Genomic DNA, 18,941 nt, shown 5'->3' on the forward strand with positions numbered 1-18,941 from the left:
GTCGATGGCTTTTGTGGAGCCAAACGTCTCGAAGAACTCAATGGCTTTCCAGGTATCGTCGGACTACCAGGAGCCGACGGCTTGGCCGGAGGGCTAGAGGAGGAGACGCTGGTATCAGAAGGCACACTGGCTACAGGAGTGAGGCTGTTTTTGTGGGGCGTGGCTGCTGGTTTAGCCACTGTGGCCTGATCAATAGTCCCTGAGCCTGCAAGTTCCTGTAAATGAGGACAGAATTACTAGGAGGAAAGAAAGAAACTCTAATCCACAGGTTTCTAGGTTTCATTTAAGTTAATTTTATGGCTCTTGTAAATAAGATTGTGTTCTTTGTCAGCTTGCCTTGTGAAATAGGGGTTACTGCTGAGTGTCATGCTGCACTGACGTCACATGGTAATAACCGTCGGAATGACTTGGTGGTTAAAAGCAACGAACTGGAAGTGTTCACACATTTGAACTTGTTTGAAGCCGTCAAAGGCCATGATCGAAGTTTTCTGTAGACTTCGGTTGCTTCTGATCAGCACACCCACACTTTACACATTATGCACTTAGTGAGCGCTACATTTGAGTTCATGTTTAACAGCAAATTGAACATTGCAATGTCAACCACAAAACAAAAATCCAGCCAGTAGTTGAGTCCTGTCATGGCATCTTAGGAGTTGTGGTCACAAAATTACTTATGTGATGAAAATAGTTTATTTTGTTGGTTTTATTTGAAATTAATATGTCATTCCCTACGCTTGACTGCAGCATTTACCATCTGAAAGCCGATGTGAACGGTATTTTCAAATATGAAGCTGGTATCTACTGTCTTTCCCATGGGATGTGAATGCAATGCAGCATTACTATCTATTTTCACAATGAGAAGATGGCAGGTGTCTCTTGCCTTTTGAAGGTTTTCTCGCTCACTGAGCAGAGCTGACTGCATGGCGTCCCAGGTCACACACTGATCCAGCTCCTCCGGGTCTGGATACTGCTGAACTGTCTCCCTCAGAGATCTCTGTCACAATGAAGATAGATAAGATGAGATGAAACTTTAATGATCCTTGTGGGGAGAGGCACCATATGTACAGAAAAAGTGCAAGGGTGCATGTAGATTAAAATGAGAAACTGTCTGTCAGTGCTTGCATTACTGCTCCAGTGTTAGCTGAGAAGAGAGATCTCATTTCAAAACAAAGTAAAAAGTAAGAAGTTGAGTTCACTTTACTTTGCCTTGTGCAGAGGAGGGGAACTTCTTCCTTTCACACACTCACCGTAGTTTCCTTCAGTTCCTCCACATGGTGGCAGCACTTCTCCACAGCGGTGACCCGCTCTGCCAGACCACCAACATCAATCTGCGCACAGAGAAAGAAAGAAACAAATGAGCATCAGCTGGGTGTGGCAAGGTGTGGCGCTCATCACTGTGTGGAAGTGAGGCCAAAACTGATCTTGTAGTTTGTATCATTATAATGGAGAGCAAACTCAAACTCAAAGTAGAAAGATGAGCGCTTCATTTTTCACCCAGGAATTGTATTTTTATGTATTTTATTTTTATTTTAAGTTATGCAGAAAAAGCAATGTCTACACATATCCCAACTGCTACCAATTCACAACAGAATAGTTCTTTATATAGATTTTATCAGCATTGCACGTACTTCTGGGCGATATGGTTGAAATCAATATCATGATAATCATAAGGATTTTTTTCGATATTGATACGTATCATGATATGGCTCGTGTATGCAAAATTACGTTAAATAATCAAATTAATGTTCGTCCTATTGAAACGAATGGTAATGTTAGGTGTGATGTCAAACTAAACTGAAATTTTCAAGTAATATTCCTTAAAATGTTTCATACCTCATTTTGTAAGAGTTGTTAAATAAAGTTTGCCTGTTATCATCAGAAGTGTGCGTCACGATATCCCAAAATCACCATATCATCACGATATGATTCCACTGAAAGACGATAAACGATAATATTGAATTATCGCCCAGCCCTCGTTCCCTTTCAGCAGTCTCACCCTCTCCAGCTGGTGGTGAAACTCGTTAATCTCTTTCTTCAGGTTGTCTCTGAACTCCTTCAGACTGTGGATCTCCTTCAGCAGATCCTGGACCAGCGCCATGGCCTACAAATACAACATAGGGATACTAGAAAGTTGATCACCAAGCATACAAATAAACTTGTTTTTCATGATAATAACAAATCATCATTCACGGAGTTAAATATGCTCTATCCGACAACATATATGATACCAAAAAAAAGGCTTCTCACTGCATATCCGGGCATCCTCACAGCTTTGTTTCATTTTGCACACTTAAAATACATATAATTTACTTTGCTTAATCTCCCTGTGGGATTCAGGGACACTTGTTATGAAACCGACCCCCCCCTGACAACTGCTACCTTTGATAGTCCCCAACAACCTAAATGGAGAAATGTTTGAGGAATCCTCCTCATGGCAGCGTCCCTCTAACCTCTGACCCCCAGCAGAGGAGCCAGGATTTCAACAGAGGTTGACAAAGAGGACGAAGCACAATCAAAGGGTTACAGATAAGACACATCAAGCTGTTACACTGTTTTCAGATGTGGCATCCCATGCTGGTAATCAGTGTGGTTCAGTGCAAACAGTCGGCATGCTGGTCACATGCAGTCAGCCATTTAGTTTAGTTATTTGTTTTAGTTATTTAGTTATTTCGTTTTCCTGTGTGGCTGTGAGACTTTGTTGGCAGAGTAAACTTACATTTCATTTGGGTTTTGCAAATTAGGAATGTTCTGTGTGTGTGTGTGTGTGTGTGTGTGTGTGTGTGTGTGTGTGTGTGTATGTGTTACAAACCCAGGCTGAAACAAAGGAAATTCCTGAGGTGGATTTGAATGTATTGACCAAGCTGCTGTGCGTGTGTTTAACTTGTGTCAGATCTGCCCAGACATGAAATGATGCATAGCGACCCCACACAGCTTCACAGGCTCAATGACTAACAGGTTGTTAATAAGTGGGCAGTGACAGTGTAGCAGATATATGGCCTGTTGTATTCGCTTGAAAGGATTACCCTACAATTCATTTTCTTTAAAATCCTACAGCTAGGCAGTATAGCTACTGTACATTTATGTCAATTAGTGCTTCAGGCAAGACAGCCTAATCCAGCAATTCTCTATTTTTTCTGTGTCAGGGAGCAGCAAACGCTTATAGTTTTGGTTTGGGCAATGTCACCAAACCTCCTTGTATTGTCAGCCTCAGGGCTGTTTTCAATAAAACTAATACCTCTTTATATTGAAATAAATTCTCCAAAATCGCCTGAATCTCTGTCGGCTAATGAACTCTGGGACGACTCAGCACCATCCCAGGAACAAGTACTGGCTTTACACCAAAACCATCCATGTGTCCCTGGTAGGCCTGTAGATTCATACAGTTTAAAGTAAAGTAATATCATTAACTCAGTATGGCTGATGGAGCCGGGGTTATTATTGAAACTATTTCAGGTGAGCAAACACGTATTCATCTGCTGTGCAGTGATTTTTAGCTGTACACAGTCTCCCATCACCCACCACCTTCACTTCCACGCTCCACGACTTGCAGGAAGAGCAAGGAGTCCCTGCAAGTTCCAAACAGGATGTGTCTGTATCATGTGTCATGCAAATTTTACTAATCTCCTACACAAAACTGCCTTAGGACTTAACCACATATCATTTACTATTACTTACTGTTTAGTTTTAAAGCTGCTACAAGTTCTCATTTTCTCACTTTTAAAATAATGCCAGTGGCTACTATCACTCAACATAGTGTATGCTAAACTGTTAGCATGGAGCGCCAGAGCCCATGATCTACCGGGGACACATGGATGATTTTGGTGTCTCTGTTCTCATCACTTAATGGGTAAGTTGACCAACTGGCCAATCTCCCTAAAACTTGGTGTATTCCTTCACATTAGGCATCATGCCCACTGTTAAGCCTCCTGCATGGCTCTGTGCCTGTGAAAGCATCACACTATCTGGGCTGTTGGTTGCTAGTAGCAACCGGAAGGGAAACACTGGGCTGAATAAATACAAGGAGGATGCAAACAGGTTAAAATGAACCACAAATCAAACACACATTAATGAAATATAGAAGAAGTCTCGAAGCAGTTCATCAGCATTGTGTTAAATACACTGTAACCATCCCAATATATCCAAAAGTTATCTGTCACATAAAAAGAGGCGGCGTTAAGCTTCATCTCTGTTACTCTTTAAGCCGTTGCCTCGCTCTAAACAGTCAGCCATTAACTGGACTAATATTGCACTTGGAGCACGAAACGCCGCTCAGCCGCCCTCAGAGAACCAGAACAGACGCCGCAGGGGGTTTCACCGTGAAACACACCTTTCAGGACAAACAATTCCCCTGACAGGTTAATAGGTGAAGCCTGGCAGAGGGCCTGATCCCCGGGACATGAGGCTTATAGTTTTGCAGGCCAAATGACTCGGTGTTGTGTAGAACGAGGGGTCACTGGAGGCAAGACAAGCCGGGGGGACAGGGGCACGCCGGGGCTACCGCCGGCACGGTGAAGTCAGCGGATACCGCGGTCGACCCAAAGTATGGCCGCCGAGGACATGAATGATTCAGGTGGGTTTTTCAAAGACGCAGCATCACCTGCTCCCGCCCCGATGTCCCGCTTTTCACCCGAGAGCTATTCATGAACTGACAGCCAGAGTCATCTCTGCAGGGGACTAATTACCCCTTATCACAGAGAGAGAGAGAGAGAGGGAGAGGGAGAGGGAGAGGGGGAGGGAGAGAGAGAGAGGGAGAGATCAGGGGCGAGACAGGGACCAAACGCTGTCATCCCTTCACTCTTTCAGTCTTTTTCAGTTTCAGTCCGCTTTGTTTCTTTAAGATAAGAGCTGACAGTGTGTGTGTGTGTCGTACTATATACTATAATCGTATTATGATGTTAATATGAGCACAGGTCTACCTACGGACGGACGGCACTCCCCTCTGCCTCAGCTCTCTATAGGAAGTGTCCGTACAGAAACCTGAACAGAGACAGAGGTCATTTGAGAAGTCAGGGTGGCGCCTGGCTCCTATTGTCCTCTGCTCTGTCATCAGCAGCCGTACACAGCGCTGAAACGCTCCCCACAGACAGCCAGACGGGACGGAGGGGAAGCCTACTGCTGACACTGAAGGCCTAGAGGTTAAAGAGGCCGTCCTTCAACATCCGGCCTGCCGCAGTGTCCGTGAGCAAGACACTGAACGCCTACCAGATCCAGCTGTGGCTGTTCTGTGGCCGAAACTTCCCTATGAGGATTAAAGTTTAACTCCCATTACTTTTACTTCCTGGAAAACAGAGTATCTTCATGGTGACCTCATGCTGCACTAGTAGACATTTTAAGTTTCTAACCAATAAAACCATCCAGATTTTTGAACAGCCCCGCCCCTCCACCCCTCCCATCAAATAAAACTGTCTTTCTCTCTCTGACTCATATCCCATTGGTTTAGACTTTTGAATGATCCCTCACTGTGTTATGTCCCGCCCCAACATCCTGTTTCAACAGGAAATACACCAAATCAAGGAAGTAAAGATGCCATTTCATGGGGTCTTTAATTATAGAGTAACTAAACCCCAAACCCAAATCTGTGTATTAGCCTGACATCTCATGGTAAAAAGCATTCTACTGAAATAGATTTTGATTTAGATTCTTTATTGTCATTATAACAAGTACAACGAAAATCAGTTTAGCGGCAGTCCAGAAATGCAGCTAGTGTAAATATACAATAAATAAGTAATAAACATGTATGATTAAAAACAAATTAAAGAAAGTGCTAACAAGTCTAGCCGTCTGCTATTGGCTGATCTTTGGTGCCAGGTGACATCACTTTCTATAGAGTGGAAAGAGGTGGTGACATCACCTGGCACCAAAGATCAGCCAATAGCAGACGGCAATTTCAGTAGCATGCTTTTTACCATTAGATGTCAGGCTTTACACAGATTTGGGTTTGGGGTTTAGTTAGTTCCTCTTTAAGTCTCACGTTAAAGCTGCACCAGGCAACTTCGCACTTTAGCAGCTCCAAGTGGCCGCAGGAGATAACTGTTTGAATTTTTTGCATTTTTCACAGTGTAATAAAAAGCAATCGAAATCATGTAACAGGATGTCAGTAAACCTAAATGTCTTCTTCTTAGCGAGTGTAGGGGTGGAGGAGGTGAAGAGCTTCAGACACTGTTGTGTCCAACTGTCTCTAGACTCACTCACTGCTGTTTAGGAGACACTTTTGTATTTCACTCTTAACGTTGGGTGCGTCACTTCCTGTCAATGGAGATTTCCCTCCAGTGACCATACCAACACTAGAGTTTCATCAGGGCAAATAGGGGGAATCTATGGCCTCTCAGTTAGAGGTGATGCAGCTTTAAATAAAACCAACTCTGTTCTACATCTGTCCTGATGCAGGCTGAGCTGCCAGAAATACATTTACCATCTCACATCCTGGATAGTAAACAAAAATAAACTCCATAATTTTAACTGACAGAACAGGACTGCATGTGTAGGTCTACAGCTGACTGAGAGAGACGCCCAGGCTTAGGTTGGTGCCATTATCTCAGCTACATTTTGCCTGTCCTATAATTCACAATATTGCTCTCTAGGCCTACAGCACAGATAACATGGGTGTCAGCTGGGTATGGCAAGGTGCGGTACTGTTATACCATAAGTAAATTAAAAGAAATAAAAAACAAACAACTAAACAAACAGATAAATAAATAGGTAAGTAAGATAGAAAGTGAGAAAATAAATAAACAAGCAAGTAAACAAATGAACCAACTAATGAAATTACTATAGAAATAAATAAGGGTAAACAACAAAAAGAGTCAACAAAAAATGAGTCAACAGATGAATTCATAAATGACAAGACAGACAATGGCAGATAGATAGATAGATAGATAGATAGATAGATAGATAGATAGATAGATGAATGAATGAATGAATGAATGAATGAATGGATGGATGGATGGGTGGATGGATGACCTGCCCTCACCCTGGACACGCCGTCCTCGTTGGTCTGGATGCGGGAGCGGAGCTGCATCAGCCTCCACATGTCGTTCACCGGGGTGTTGGAGGAGGAGGAGGAGGATGAAGATGAGGCTGTCCTCTCCAGCAGCTCGGCGCCGGTGGGAAGCTCCTCCACCATGGCGATGTGCTTCTCGATCTGCCGCAGTTTGTCCTCGATGCGGAGGTAGGGAGCGGGCAGAGGCAGCGGAGGCTCGGCGGGGGTCTGGCCGTGAGGAGCCTCCGTCCACCGGGTCTTCACCTCCCGGATGCCCAGCTGGCCCAGCATGGCGTGGAGCAGGGTGTGGAGGGCGGTGAAGTTCACAGCTCCCACCTCGGGTGTGCCGATGGATAAGTTCACCAAGTCACACAGGCTGATGTCCTCTGACATGGCTGAGTTTTACTCGGAATTCATACTTAAAAAAAGACGTTACTAGAAGAAATCCGGTGGACCGTTGTTAGCTTGTGAAACTTCAAAACTCACACTTCTAACGGTACATTTTAGCTAACAAATGCTTCTTTTAGTGAAGTCGATTTCGATTTAAAAAAAAATAAAAAATACGCCATAAAAATGAGTAAAGCGGTCTAAACTAACACACTATTCAGTCTATGTTATCTCCATCTTGGAGGACGTTTTAACGCTGAAGCTCGGTTCTGCTGTTTCTGCTGTGGAACGTTACCGGTGGTCAAACGAAAGCAGCAATCTAACCTCCCGTCGGTTGACTGACTGGACCCAGTCCCAGACCAGGGCACAGCTGTGTCAAGCTGGACAGAGTTAGACCGGAAGTGGAGCGATTGCGCCTTCAAAATAAAAGCGTAAAACTTGTCAAGGAAAGTATTGGTAAGTCAGTCTCATCATATTCACCGTTTATTTAAAATTGGACATGGGTCAGTCAATGTGGTCCACCTCTGATATGATGCAGTTTGTTTGATTGAATATTTATTATATAATTGATCAATACTACACTTGTTGTCTATGGGAATACACACAAGCATGAATTAATATGTTATTATTATTAGTAGTAGTAGTCATAGTAGTATTATATTGTTATTCATATTATGCTGGGTTCCCATTGTCTTAATGCTGTTTCAGAGACTTTTCCACTCTGGCAAGAATAACATTTTGGGGGAGGCAATGAAAAAATGTTTTATGTGAAACTGGTCACAATTAACGATATTCAATATCATCGCAAAATATCGGCTCTCAACAGCTTCACTCAAAACATATTGGTATAGATCAAAAACCAATATGGCCTATTAGTAAAATCCTAGATGGGATGTAAACAACAATACAAACCATATCAAAGGACAGTTTGAAGAAAGAAAGAACACACTGCAACCAGATTTCAATTTAATACAGATCCCTCCCTTTAAATATGTATTTTCACCTAATTGTAGTATCCAAATGTTGACGCAACGCGTTTGTAAGTAAGGGTTTTGTTTTGAAACTTTTAACCGGATGTGCTATGTTTTATTCTTTCTAGCTTGACGCTGCTATCGTCCATCGCTTCCCACGTTGGGACTCGCAGCGTTCCCGGTCGCTAAGCAACGAGAGGCCGGCGGAGCGGCTGGATGTTAAATCGACCGCTTGGTTTTCAATGCGTTCACACTGGTTTCAGACGCCACGACTGAAGTTTTATATAGACTTTAGTGGCTTTCTTTTGATCAGTTTTTTTTCACACTTAATACACATGAACTTAGTGATAAAGGCCTACATCTGAGTTCATGTTTACAACAAACTATACATTACAATGTCAACCACAAATCAAAAATGGGCAGGTGAACAGTATTTTCTGCTTGGAAGCTCATATTTACTTTATTTCTCATTGAACCCGAATGCAGCATTTAGGCACCAAATCCTCATCTATTAACTTTCTCCATTAACACTGGTGGTGAAATTAAAGACTGCTAAACAATGAAACAGTTGATAATATTTCCACCCACCAGTAATTATTGATTTACTTTTATTTACTTACTCCACATAAAAAGGTTAATAACCTGAGTTAAGGTGAATTTAACCATCCATATTCATATCAAGTCTTTTCATAATATCCATAATAAAACATAAGTTCTTTGGAATAGCATAAAACATGGCTGGTAAAGCATAAAACAAATGTTCAAAATAACATTTTATTGATATAATAAAAACAAGCAAGCATGAAAATTCAGGTGTCATTCTGAATTACTCCATTCAAGTATAAAATCACCTTCATAGTACACATGTAATTCCCTTAACATCCTAGAGACAGATTGCATTCAACCCAGTCACAGCACAAACTGTGTTAAGTAAACCATAAACAAACCCAAACCCCCTAACCTTTCATTTCACAACAGATTACCTACAGAGTATGTGATTCAGAAATTTTCAACAAAAAAATACAGCATGTAAGATATAGTTCAGACATAAAGCAGTCTGAGAGACAGAAATATGTAAGGCCCATATTTAGCAATGTGTGTTTTCGGTGTCATATTGGTCTAAAATCTCAAATAACCCATCCTCGTCCTCGTGCGATAACCCTTTTCGTTAAAAAGAAAAGAAAAACTGCATCTCCTCTTTTGTCACCAAAGTAAAAAATTAAATTATTTCCCCAGTTACCCTCTAACTTTTGTTCCTTGGGGATTTTCTTCCATGAGAGTAAAGGAGGTGAAGGAAAAGTATAGCAAGGAACAGAAAAAAAGGATTGCTCTTTTTTTTTTTTGGCACAATCCAAACAGAGTGCAGAGTCACGAGGCTCCCACTGCCTTCTGGATCTGATTACTACTAACCCAATTATATAGCACTTAAAAGTATAGATGAATGAATAATACAAAAAAAAAAAAACATACACAAAGAAATACATTTACAGCATAGAGCCATGAGGGAGAAAATGGATTTCATGGTAAACAAAAATGAAGTGTAGGAAGTTTCGTTTCCTGATCATATTTCCCTTTCTACTTTGCTCCCAACTGATCGATGTGTAAGAATGAAAGTTGTCTAAGTTACTCGTCCAGACTGGCTACTTTGGTAGGAATTGCACTCTGTGTAATAAAAGTAAACTTTTATATTGCATGGCCTTGTGATACCAGCTGAACTTCTACTGTGAGTGACAGAGAGGACAGAGGTGAGTGTGCATAAACACGACTGCTCCATATAGAGTGAAGACACACAATTCAACAGCGTCCCTCGCACTTTACACAAGGAAAAAAAAAATGTTATTACTGACTTACGGAGCCCGGGAGTGGCTGTAATTAACAGAGGTGGGACTCGAGTCAGACTCAAGTAAAGACCTGACTTGAGGCATGAAGAGAAGACTTTGTGTAAATGACTTAGATTGAAAGTGATGAGATTTGTTCCAGCAGACGACTGAATTTAAATTCTGTTTTCTGAATTTGTATGGAATGATTGAATTTATTGAAGTTGAAACTGATTATAGAAATCAAACTCATGATGCTCTCACCAAGTTTTTATCCTATTAAAACCATATTGCATTGAAAAGTCCGAGATATTTAGTTTTCTTTAAGATATTAAATTGATACTGGACTCTTGATTTGTTCTGACCATTTAGACTTGAGACTTGACATTAATGACATGGACTTGACTTGGACTTGACTTGAGACTGACTCAAGCAAAATTGACTTGGTCACACCTCTGGTAATTAAGTTTTAATTTGTGCACATTACATGCTATTGTGTGCGCATGAGATATGAAACATGCATGAGTTGCATAAAAGCATGCAAGTAGATAGAAGACATCAAATGTGTGAATGTTTTGAGTCAATCTGTTGCCAGAGTAACCGCACCAAACGCTTTTCTGAAATGTGGTGTTGGATTTTTGCGTTGACAGCTATAATATTATTGCAGCTGATTCACTAACAAGTCGATAAAGTCTCTCAAAATCCCTGCAAACTGACAACAGACGAGCCCATCAGCTCTTACTGTCCTTGTCAAAATTTGATTCATTTCTATCCATGATGCTTTATTTAAGTCTGATTCAGCTAAGTATATTTTTATTAGTGTTAATTAATTTGTTCATGAATTGTGAAATTGTGCGTTCAAAATAATGCTAAATAACAATGTGAGGGCATGAATTTAAGCGAAACGAGGTTTATCTCGTGCGCACGCAGCACCACCCGTCCCTCTGGTGTAGTAAACTGCGGCCTGGAGATAAGTGTTGTGTTCTGCTGCAGCCGCTGCCGGGCTCCTGCAGACCAGCTGGCTCTGTGAAAACCAGAGGAGTTACAGTGTCAGTCTGTTGGAGAGGCTGTGGCGGGCCGGGGAGGCTGGTGAGGGGGTCAGAGTTCATCCCCCAGGAGAAGCTGGGATATCTGTACAGAGCGTCTTCCCCGGACCGTTCTTCCAGCAGTGAAGAGTGGAAACGCCTCCGCCCTCCTCCTCCTCGCTCCAACACATCAGATGCTGTCATAGTCCGAGTCCCGCCTCCTGGACTCCACCACCCACTCGGCCACGAAGAAGGACAGCGAGCCCAGGAAGCCCACCAGCACCAGGATCAGCAGCTGCCAGTGCAGCAGCAGGTAGTTGCTGTAGCCGAAGGCCAGAGCGGCCATGATGGACTGTGGAGGAAAACAACGACAAGGACGCATTAGAAAGATGAACCAAACTGGACTGGGATCCAGTCAGATTCAACCAGCCAACATCAACTGACTCTGAACCTTAAGATAAGCTGAAACATTAATGGTTCCTGTAGGGAAACTGGTCCTGGAGCAGCAAAATAATAACAGGATACAGCAAAGAAAAAAAACATAATATGATTGTTGCAAATATTTAAACATAACACAACTGACAATTCGTTATTGTGATACCTTGGTAGAATCCAATTCCACTATCTGCTATTGCCAGAAACTTGTATGTATATAATGACATTTATACACATGATGTGCAAAATGTGCATCATAACTTTAATCAAGTCAGAAGCACATTGCTACGAGCTTTTTTCCATTTGTACTGAAATTATTTTTCACCTGCACCAAAACAATTTCCACTGGCAACTGTGTGACAATAAAAGGAACTTGCTAATAAAATATATTGTCATTTTTAGATGAAATAAATATTACATATTTTTTGAATGTATAATATCTTTTTATAATTTTTCACATACTCCATATACTTCATGCCTATGGTATATTTTCATATTGTATATATTTTTCATTCATTTCTTTCTTTGCCTCAATATGTTCAACTGCTGTTATTTTTCACATCCTGATATATTACATTCTGCAGTTCACTTTTCCCCTCATACTTTTCATTCATACATTTCTTATAATGTTGAAATTATCAGCTGCATTATATTTAAATACCTCTATAGATATAGAGATATTTGCCATGTTCTTTGATCTTTTCTTTTTCTTATTTATGGAGCTCCAAAGCAGAACAAGCTCTGATCCAGGAGATCGCAGTCGGTCAGTAAGGGTTTTGAATCTTTGTTTCTGGGTTAGATTTGCTGACGACACCCAGCTCTTCCCATCGTTCCCGCCAGACGACCCCACAGTCTCGGCACGGATATCGGCATGCCTCGCCGATATCTCGACATGGATGAAGGAACGCCACCTTCAGCTTAACCTGTCAAAGACTGAGCTCCTTGTCATCCTAGCCAGTCCCTCTGTACACCAACAGATCAATATCCAGCTCGAATCAGCTCAGCTCATTCCTGCAAAGTCTACCCAAAACTTGGGTGTCTGCCAAATGGGAAATTGTAAATTGTAATTATAATTTCTATCCAAATTTTTCCTTTGCTGTATCCCATTATGACTCGCTGCTGTAACGACCCATATTCTCCACCGGGGTCAGTTCAGCCTCATCTTATCGTAACAGTGCGCTGAATTTAAAACGCACCTGAATGAACTTGAAGACGGCGAAGGCAGGAGCGCTTTCTTCGCGGAACATGAAGCCGATGATGCTGAGCAGCTGAGTGTTGAAGCAGCTGTCGCCCAGACCGAGCAGGAAGCTGCACAGCAACGCCACGCTGATGCTGAGACACACACACACACACACACACACACACACACACACAGCACAAAGTCAAGTTAAAGGGGCACTAACTAGTCTATGATGACCTTTATCAATCTCTACTGGCGACCTGTAGGAATTGCAACATCGTCTCCTCCTACACATCCTCATACAATTCATATCAAAACAAAGTCAGCTTTGTCTCAGGGTTCCTACACAGTTTCAATTTCAATTTCAAAATCCCACACTTTTTCCAGACCTTAAAGACACCATCAAACAGCATCTTTACTCTGTTGAAACAGGATGTTGGGGGCGGGACATAACGCAGTGAGGGATCATTCAAAAATCTAAACCAATGGGAGATCAGTCAGGGAGAGAAAGGCAGTTTTATTTGATGGGAGGAGCGGGACTCTTCAAAAATCTGTGATGGTTTTATTGGTTGGAATATATGTTTATATCTACTGATGCAGCATGAGGTCACCATGAAAGATACTCTGTAAGTAAAAGTAAAAGTAATGGGAGTTCCTTTCATGGTGACTTTAATTTATTTTGGTTCGATTTGAATATTTTGGTTGGTGTTCAATATTATATGTTATATCACTCTATAGATGATCATTCTACACAGCAACAAATATCAGAATATGTGAAATCACAAAAAAAGTGTAGTTGTGTGTATATCAGGATAGTGCAACATTTCCATAGTTCTCCAAACTTTTTTAGGCAATTTCTATCTTTCTATCTGCAAATAAACTATTTTTCCATACATTTCTAGACTTTCCAGCCCTGTGTAGGAGCCCTGATCTCCATTTCTGGTCCATGATCTCTGTTTCTAGTCGGCTCTCTCGGTACCTGGGGGTGATGAAGGCCTGCAGGTCCGTCCCTTCCTCCGGGGCCAGAGGGGCGTCGCTGGCGATGTTGAGGAAAATCAGGTAGAAGGCCACAAAGTGAGTGATGAGCCCCAGCAGCACCACTGGGTTCCTCCCAAACCGGTTGCACTTGTTCAGCATCCCGAACACGCCCCCTCCTGGCCACGCCAAGAAGCCACACCAACAAAGAAGAAAAGAAGAAAACCTGATACCTTGTGACATTCCTCAGGTCATTTCCTTGTTGTCTCTGATGTTTCAATCCTGCGTTTTTCACGTGACATGCTGCATAATAAAGATTTAAAAAGGGCCACAGCACAGCAAAGCAAAGCGGACTCACCTAAGATCTCCCCTATGCCAATAAAAATGCCCGAGACGCCGATCAGACTCTTGGCGTCTTGCCCGAACCGCGTCATGGCTCCAATACACGTCCCATACACCCCGCTGTAAAAGGTCAGCTCCAAACCTGCCAGTGAAGAGGGAGCAAAGGCCATGAATTCAGACTTACTAGTTCCATTTTATATCTACTTTTATCACATACCACACTGTATTCCACTGTATTTTATTCTTTTACCCACCTGTGTACGCTATGGAGATGCTCAGCAGCAACATCTCTTTGGTCACCAACAGTTTGCACGCTTTGACTGCAACGACAAAGCGTCACGTAAGAGAAAAGTCCAGTTACCTAAAGGCCAAAAGCTCATGGAGGTTTCATAAACAATGTGGGACACGATATTCTATAAACTTACAAAATGCGTCCAGAGCCTGGGAGCAGAGGCTCGGGCCAGGCGATCTGCGAAGAGAAGGAAGTTAGAAACATTATAGTACACTAGCGTTCGACAGATATGGCTTTTTGAAGGCCGATATCAATATTTTTGGGGATTGAAGCTGGACGGTCGACATTTTCTGCAGATAATCAATATCTTTACATTTGCGTGCCGAGAAATTCCAAAAAGGATTCAGCGTTTCCCCCGAGAATTTTATTCTCGGCAGGTTGTAAAAAGGCTATGAAACAGCATTTTAGAGACATCATGGGACATTAAAACTCTCTCTCACATTCGGACAGTAAAAACATTTCAACCAGAAATTTCTTGTGCTTGTTCTTATTTTATTTGATTTCATTAGGTTTGGCTGGCAGCTAAACGAATGATACTCCTGAACTGCAAAAAGCGTAACCTAAATACATTTACAGTCTATAAATGGTTGGATGACTATCTGGATATTATAAACATGGAACATGCAGTACTGTCATTAAAAGAAATTGGTAAAGGTAAACGTGGAATTTGGGAGAGAAGTAGATCATTTATGGATTCTCCTGTTGTAATCAGTTATATAAACTTATGAATGCTTGCTGATGTTGTAATTGAGGAAGTATTATGCTTGGAAAATGCTAAACTATGAAAAAAAAAAAAAGACATTTCATGAATCTTTTTTTCTTAAAGGAGTCTGGCCCTTGTCCTTTTGCAGGCACATGTGGTTTTTTTTTCCTTGGAGAATTCACCTTTCAACCCATTCCCAAACTGGACTTGGTTGCCATGGCGACTGTATCACAGCAGTCTCAATGAGAAGCATATAAGAGACAACAAAGGATAACATTTACAGTTGAAGGTCACCTGTCCTGTGCCGCGCCGTTCCGCTAAAAAAAAAAAAAAAAAAAGTATCATTCTTGCTCCGGGCGGGACGGCACTCACCCGGCTACGGAGGCGCTCTCCGAGGATTCGGTCTGCGGCAGCGCCTCGGACGACTCAGAGCGCGTGGCTTCAGGGTCCGGCTTCCGGATCAGGAAGAACAGGAAGCAACCAACCAGGCTGATGACCGTCAGAGAGATGAACACCGTCTGGCGGTCTTTGTCTGAGAAACAAGAACGACCGGCATGAGTCACACACTTCAAAATGAGAAGTGACACTGGCAGGGGAGCGGAAATCCATGAATAGCAATAAAAATGTAATTATCAGGCGTTTATTCACAGATTTAAAAAATAAAACTTGCTAAATACCCGTTATGTGAACGTGTCCATGCCAGGCAAAATATATGTACAGGTTTCCGAAGAATAAGCTGTAAAGAGATAAGGGATGTTGAGAAAATCTTCTGCGTTCAAAAATTCAATACATACTCAAGAGTGAAAAAAAACACACTTCTGCACAAAATGTTATGAGAGTCAAACATTTACCTGAACTGCAGCAGGGCCCAAAATATGCCACTGTTTCTGCCGATGGTGGAGTCGGTGGAGTTGATGGCAAGCACGTTCCCCTGTGCCGTCCACAACACTAGGGCGCAAAAATGAAAGAATTAAGAAATTACACAGATTAAAAAAGGTGCAATAGAATGAATATGCCAGGTAGAAATGATATAAAGACACTGTCACTTTACCTGCTGCTCCTATTCCAACAAACACAGACGCTGTGTAGAAGCTCCAGGTGTACGGGTAAATGAACATAGCGATGTAGCCACTGTGGAAAACAACATTAAGAAACATTAGGAGCCTGGATGAGCCTGAACAGACGATATATTAAGCTTGTTGGGGTTGTTGAAGAGCAAGAGTCAAGACGCCTGTGCACAGCCACTTGTAATCAGGTGCTGGTTGGTCGCAGGAATGCAAAACAGTCCATATAAAGATTATCTTATCCAACCGCACACTGTGGGGCTTTGCTGAAAATGTAATGACATCTTTATTTTTCTTGCGGTTGGATCATTTCTTTATATGGACTGGTTGGGGCTGTGTCGGTCAGTGCTGGAGAGTGGGCTCACCTGTATAGAAGTCCACTAAAGAACATGGATAGCTGTGGGCCAATGACAGCCACCACTGAAGGGGCGATCAGGTTGGATGCAGAGAAAACTCCATAGATGATGGACATGCTGCGTGAGAGGAATAACAGCACAGTTAGGGTGAATGCATATAATAATGGACAATTAGTACACCATCCAAACCAGGAAGAACAGTCCTGACAGAAGATGAATGATGACTGACAAGTTGCACACACATTTGTTTTCAGATGATTTTGAACCCTTCTTAAAGCTGAACTTGGCAACTTTGCACTTTGGCGGCCCCGAGTGGCAGTGGGAGATCACTGAGTTTCTGAAAGTTTGAAGGACTTCATTACCCAGGACTTTTGTACTTCGCTCTTATGTTTCGACTCACCACTTCCTGTGAATGGAGTAGTGACTTTAGACTTTAACAACTCAAAGTATTGAGGAAACAAGGTGGATCTACAGCGTCTCAATTAGTGGAGATGGGACACTCTTCTCTGTTGCAGAACCCTATTTGTGATTTAGACTGATATTACTGCTGTATTTCGAGATAGAAAATCTTGCAGCTTTAAACTCTTCCAACTGTTTAAAAAGATACCAACTGCTAAAACAGGCAGCAGCACAGTCATAGATTATTTCTGGAAACCTTAGCTCACTGGCATGCAGGGAACTCAAAGTAAACTTTGTTCCCTAAACTGGTGACCCAAGATTCAATTATCCTTCAGACCTTTTGACTGTGGCAGATTTGATTATACTTTGCTGGTAGAACGTGCGACCAGGTCTGAAATCACCCCAGGAAATGATTCAGTCTATGAGAAGAGAGCATGTTGTGCTCATAGTAAGAGCTGCAGAGATGTTGTGAGTCAAAATGTAAAATGTCACGTGAATGGATAACGCAGCAGCTGTGTGTGGCTCTAATAATACCGATAGATTACCTTGTGTATCCGCTCCCATGGAATTCAGAGCTATTGAAGCTCTTGATAACTGTTTGCTGGAAAGATAAAGAAAGTAACTGTTACAGTATCAGCACCCCCCCCACACACACACACACACACACACACAACATGGAAGATTGGGCTCTTTGTGATCAATCTGGAATGTGCATCCATACAGTTCAAACCTACCTCTATATTTCCGCATGTTTGAAAAGCAGTGAACATGAACATAAAGCCAAAGCCTAGGATGATGATGTTCAAGAGCGTCTTCCCCTCTGGACTCATTTTGCAGGTTGTCAAAATTCCCTGATGGAAATGAATAGAAAAATCTACCTGGGCCAACAGCACATCTGAGGATAAAAGAACAGAAATACACTTCAGAAAAGTGTGTAACACCGAAGCAACTTTAATATACCCATTAAAAGATTGCTTAGTGGACAGTCCGGCATAGTTCTGTCATTTTAAAACCCACCTAGTTCCGGTAGCTTGCGTTCTCTCTTGAATAGAAAGAGAGCCTCATACTCAAACGCTATTCACATATCTTTCAGTTTTTATCGCCAAACATACACATCGTACATCATGACTTAAGAGCTTTTACGCTACCTTAGTGTCCACTGGTAAATTCGGCGTACAAGAGATCCAACCGACAGCAGTTTTATTTCACTAAAATCATAACTTTTAGAATTGGTTTCCACTGCTCTCCGCCACCCTACACGGTATATTTTGGTGGAAGAAGATTGTGGAAATGACAGGCGAAGCCATAATAAAAGCTTATATTGTATTGAAAGAAGTGTTGCCTGGTGCATTAGGTATACGCCGAATTATAAAGTGGGACGTATAGATTCATATAAAGTGTTAATTCCTGTTGTAACATGTTGTATTTTTGATGATAAGCGAGGTAGCATTAAACCGTTAGATTTCTGAATGGTGTTTGACTTGAGGTTCTCTTCACACAAGAGAAAGAGGAACGTATCGGGACACCGATTGACCTTGATCACAAGAGTTTTCTTTACTGTGTAAGAAAAGTAAGCTATTGTTATTGTTATTGTAGTAAGCTATGACACGGAAAACTCACCGGCGGTGTTGAAGCTGTGGCTTTTGAAGCTAACCCTACGGCTGCTCTTGTTTGTGCAAAATCACTGTCTCTTTGGGGACATAGTTAACGTTAGCACTTTGTGGAATACCCGATATCCTCAGCCATTCATGTACTCCGTGTAATTACTAAGTTAGCTGCAAGATGAAGATGACACTTTTTCGTCGTCTAAAACAAGATTCTCCTGGAGTATCTTCACAGCAGCAGTATCTCTGACTGGCCCCGAAACTGGAAAAGGCTGTCATGTGAATCAATCAGCTGACCGAAGTGCTGTGTATCATCTCAGCAATTTCCTCCATCCCGGAATATGCCCTCGTGCTCCTTTATCGTCAATTTACATATGCTGAGACCAGAGGCACTTCTGTAACTACGCTTCTG

General features: G+C 42.0%; 1 protein-coding gene across 1 annotated transcript; it reads right to left on the reverse strand.

Annotated features, from left to right (window-relative positions):
• Positions 1-9,097: 9,097 nt before the first annotated feature.
• mfsd11 (major facilitator superfamily domain containing 11) lies at positions 9,098-18,906 on the reverse strand. Its single transcript, XM_071894390.2, has 14 exons — positions 18,546-18,906; positions 17,660-17,820; positions 17,471-17,526; positions 16,536-16,643; positions 16,158-16,237; positions 15,958-16,054; positions 15,784-15,842; positions 15,479-15,638; positions 14,537-14,580; positions 14,366-14,431; positions 14,128-14,253; positions 13,774-13,948; positions 12,811-12,946; positions 9,098-11,531 (listed from the first exon to the last, which is right to left on the reverse strand). Exons 2-14 carry the CDS (start codon positions 17,753-17,755, stop codon positions 11,370-11,372), a joined length of 1,365 nt encoding a protein of 454 aa, XP_071750491.1. The 5' UTR covers positions 17,756-17,820; positions 18,546-18,906; the 3' UTR covers positions 9,098-11,369.
• Between the last annotated feature and the right edge of the window lie 35 nt (positions 18,907-18,941).

The sequence above is a fragment of the Centroberyx gerrardi genome, chromosome 7 (assembly GCF_048128805.1).
Source record: "Centroberyx gerrardi isolate f3 chromosome 7, fCenGer3.hap1.cur.20231027, whole genome shotgun sequence".
In the NCBI taxonomy this organism is placed as follows: Eukaryota; Metazoa; Chordata; class Actinopteri; order Beryciformes; family Berycidae; genus Centroberyx; species Centroberyx gerrardi.

Coding starts and splice junctions, on each gene's coding strand:
- mfsd11 (XM_071894390.2), bottom strand. CDS start 17,755: ATGAGTCCAGAGGGGAAGACGCTCTTGAACATCATCATCCTAGGCTTT. Junction 16,055..16,157: donor TGTTGGAATAGGAGCAGCAG/GTAAAGTGACAG, acceptor TTTGCGCCCTAG/TGTTGTGGACGGCACAGGGG. Junction 13,949..14,127: donor TGGCATAGGGGAGATCTTAG/GTGAGTCCGCTT, acceptor TGGCGTGGCCAG/GAGGGGGCGTGTTCGGGATG.